Here is a 3,680-nt window from a genome sequence, read left to right on the forward strand (position 1 = left end):
GTTTTGTCTTCAACAATGAGTTTTGGCATCTAAACTCTATAATAAGAGAAGCTCAAGCTACACTTGCTTTGCTACAAGGGAGGGTAGCAATTCAGTCACCAAGTCCACTCAAGTTTGCTCATCTCCTACTATTTGGAATCACCCCCCACTACATTGGTACAAGATCAATTGGGATGGCTCAGTGGATAAGCAGAAAAGTCTAATAGGAGTTGGAGTGGTGGTAAGAGATTGTGAGGGGCATATCATAGCTACTATGAGACATAACAAGCACCTATTCCTAGACCCCTTGCTTGTTGAGTCATATGGTGCACTTCAAGCCATCAAATTTGGCTTGGAATTAAGCCTTAGACAAGTCATATTGGAAGGAGATTCTTTGCAAGTTATCAATAGTCTACATGATGACAAGGAAGGTGGCAGTAGTGCATCGGTGTTCAAGTCTGAAACAAGAACTTTGATGAAACAGTTTGCTAGATGAGAGGTTTCTCATGTTAGGAGAAATGACAATATGTTAGCCCATGTTTTAGCAAAAAATTCTCTTTCCATTTCTAATCTAATTGTAATAATGGAGGATATTCCTCAATATATTTCCTCTTTAATTCAATGAAATGGTTCAAGAGTTTCCTTTAATAAAAAAAAAAAAAAAAAGAGAGAGAGAAAGGAAAATCACCATATATTGATAATATAAATATAAAGAATCAATAACGTGATATAATCTCATGATCTTTTGAATTTATTTTGGTAAAAAAGAAAAATTCCTTTTTACATACCTACAATTCTTAATGATGATTAAGATGCCGATTGGTCCATTGGATGTTGAGATGGTCTCAATTCATCTCATCTCATCTCAACATTCAAGCACCACTCAAACGTAAATACTTTTCAATTTTAAATTTTTAAAATTTTAACTTTTTTTTTTTTCCAATCATTGCAAGTTTTCCAAACTTCTAAAAAAAAAATATCAACTTTTTTAAATCACAAAACACAAATTATATTAAAAAGTTATATTCCAATAATATTTTAATTTTATAATTTTTCTATTCAATTTTTCTCTCATTTTCAAAATCCCTTAACATCTTAACTAAACCATTTAACTACTATTTAACTATTATTCAAATGTTATTTCATTATTATTCAAAAATTTTCCATCCCGTCTTAAGTCAACATCCAAACGAGTCCTAAACGAACTTTCCGATTGCACAGAATAATAAACTTGTACCTTTTCTTTTGAGCAAAAATTGACAGGTAATAAAATATAAAAATAATATTAGAGGCACAAATCATATTGGCGATCCAGACTATTTGTCGACTTCAACCCGCAGACGTGAGCAAGGGATCATACCTTGACAATAAAAAAGTAAACAAGGAAAATAAAGTGATAAAATCGAAAATAGTGGAGCTGATCTCCTGTAATAGTACAACAGAAAAACAATAACAGAAAAACAATTAACCAACATGAGGGACACGGCCCTGATGATGATGACAATGTTAAAACATGATCTTCAACAACGTTTAATTCCCAGCCAACGTTAAAGAACTCGATCCTGACATTTAATATTGCTTAATCTCATCACTTTCTAACCCTTGGTAATGATCTGCCTGTGGTTCTCAAGCAATTCAACAAATTTGTCGACGTATCGGTTCTGGAGCTCCTTATTCCCAAATATGGTGGTCATTTCCTTGGCTTTGTCCCTGTATATCTGACCCTCTTCATCCTTCATTGCCAACCTCAAAGTTTGTGTCACTGAGTCCCTCGTAAATGACCCATCTTCCTTATTCCTGAGAATCTCAACTCCTGCCTGCCTCTCTTCCAAGAACCTAGAGACTAATCCTTGATCCCCAATGAAAGGAAGCATGATAAGTACACGTCCAAACTGAAATGCCTCTGTTACTGAACTCCAACCACAGTGAGTCACGAAACCCCCAACTGACTCATGGCCTAATATCTTGAACTGAGGTGCCCAACCCGTCCAAACAATCCCATGAACTTTGGTTCGCTCCTCGAACCCTTCAGGTAGCTCAATCGATTCCCCACCCGCTGACTTTCTTAAAGCCCAAAAGAATGGCAGCCTCGATTGCTCTAGCCCCATAGCCAACTCATTGAAGTCTTCTTGACTCGGTCGGATTTCACTTCCGAGTGCTACATAAACCACTGACCCTTTCTCTTGCTTGTCTAGCCACTCGGCAATTGCATCCCAAGTGCTATCTTTATTATCAATGTCATTGCCTTCTTGTGGCGAGGGTGGCAATAAGCCGACGGGAACTACGGGTATATGGAGAAGCTCTCCGAAGAGATTCAACCACTCAGCTTCGACTTCCAAGCAAGTTTTAACAGCCACCACTTCGGTGCCCAAGCACACCGTCATGAAACGAAACAAGTCCGAAACACCGGAGGCATTCACTTCAGTATTTTTTAAGAGCTCTTTCGCCTCATAAGGCCGATACACTATGTCGGATGGAAAGGGGATCCATTTGGGAGGGACAATGAAATGCTCGAGTTCTGTTCGTATGCTGGGGTCGGGCTCGTCTGTTGTTTCCGACGACACCGACAATGGAAACTTTGGTGGGCCAAAGAAACACAAGGATGATGCGTTGAAAACACTGAAGAAAGCCCGCGCGATGCCAAGTCTAGCTGCAATTGGTGGTAACCAATGAGGTGGAAAGTCATGAATGATCCAATCAGGGCTCGAACTTTCCAAAAACCTAGACAAAGGTTCTTGGAGACCGTCATGAGCTATCTTAAGGTAAGGAACTATGTGGTATGGTACGTCCATGGTGGCCTCTGCATTTTCTGGCAGATTCTCTACATGGGGTAAGGGAAGTTTCACTAAAGTTATCAAAGTTGCTATATCTGGAGGGATCTTTGGAAGACGTTCTATGTTTTTCGGAGTGGATATGAATGAAACGCGGTGACCCTTTCGGGCTATGAGCTTGCCGAGTTCTAAGGAAGGGATTATGTGACCAAAGGCTAGCCATGGGAACATGGCTATGTGAAGTTTCGTAGATTCAGCCATGGTGTTCTGAGTTTCTCTCTACACTCTTTCTTCTCCGCAGAGTACATTTAAGACGCATTCATATCAATGGTCCGGGATTCATATCGACCTCTCATTTCTGCTCAGGTTTAAAGTTGATACAATTATTGGGTTCATATCATTATTGGGTGTCCTTCCCCTTTGGACATGTGCCATTTAATTTACATGAACAATGATAGGATTATTAACTCTACTTTTGTTCGTTTGTACCGACGTGAACATGTCCATAGTGTATTTAAAACTTTTATTATTATTATTTTTTAAATATTTTGTTAACATCACTTTTTTTTTAACATTTTTAATGTATTTAACGTATTTAATCATTAAAAAAAATTTAATATACAACTTCATTAGTAGTTATTTTCTTAACCAGATTATCTTATTCATCATCCCACATCAGATAATTTACATATATTTTTTTTAATTTTAATTTTTTGTTTATTATTGAGTTGTTCTATTCATCATTCATACTGTCATGGATGTGTTTCACTCCCACTCATGCACGATCATCTGCAACCAAAGAGTAGAGTGACTTGAGAGCTCTAGGGAACGTCTTCGATGCCTAAGTCAGTGATTAGGATGGAAAACTCTATTTTTAATTCCAATAAATCAAATGATCTCTACATACCAGCTAGGTTCTCTGCATATATA

General features: G+C 37.7%; 1 protein-coding gene across 1 annotated transcript; it reads right to left on the minus strand.

The window, feature by feature from the left end:
- Positions 1-1,322: 1,322 nt before the first annotated feature.
- On the minus strand, positions 1,323-3,096 carry LOC122317800 (putative UDP-rhamnose:rhamnosyltransferase 1). The gene has a single exon (XM_043134821.1). It carries the CDS (start codon positions 3,009-3,011, stop codon positions 1,575-1,577), a length of 1,437 nt encoding a protein of 478 aa, XP_042990755.1. The 5' UTR covers positions 3,012-3,096; the 3' UTR covers positions 1,323-1,574.
- Positions 3,097-3,680: the final 584 nt, after the last annotated feature.

This window comes from Carya illinoinensis, chromosome 8 (genome assembly GCF_018687715.1).
Source record: "Carya illinoinensis cultivar Pawnee chromosome 8, C.illinoinensisPawnee_v1, whole genome shotgun sequence".
Taxonomy (NCBI): Eukaryota; Viridiplantae; Streptophyta; class Magnoliopsida; order Fagales; family Juglandaceae; genus Carya; species Carya illinoinensis.

Bases quoted from the DNA above. Each gene is read 5' to 3' on its own strand.
- LOC122317800 (XM_043134821.1), bottom strand. From the start codon at position 3,011: ATGGCTGAATCTACGAAACTTCACATAGCCATGTTCCCATGGCTAGCC.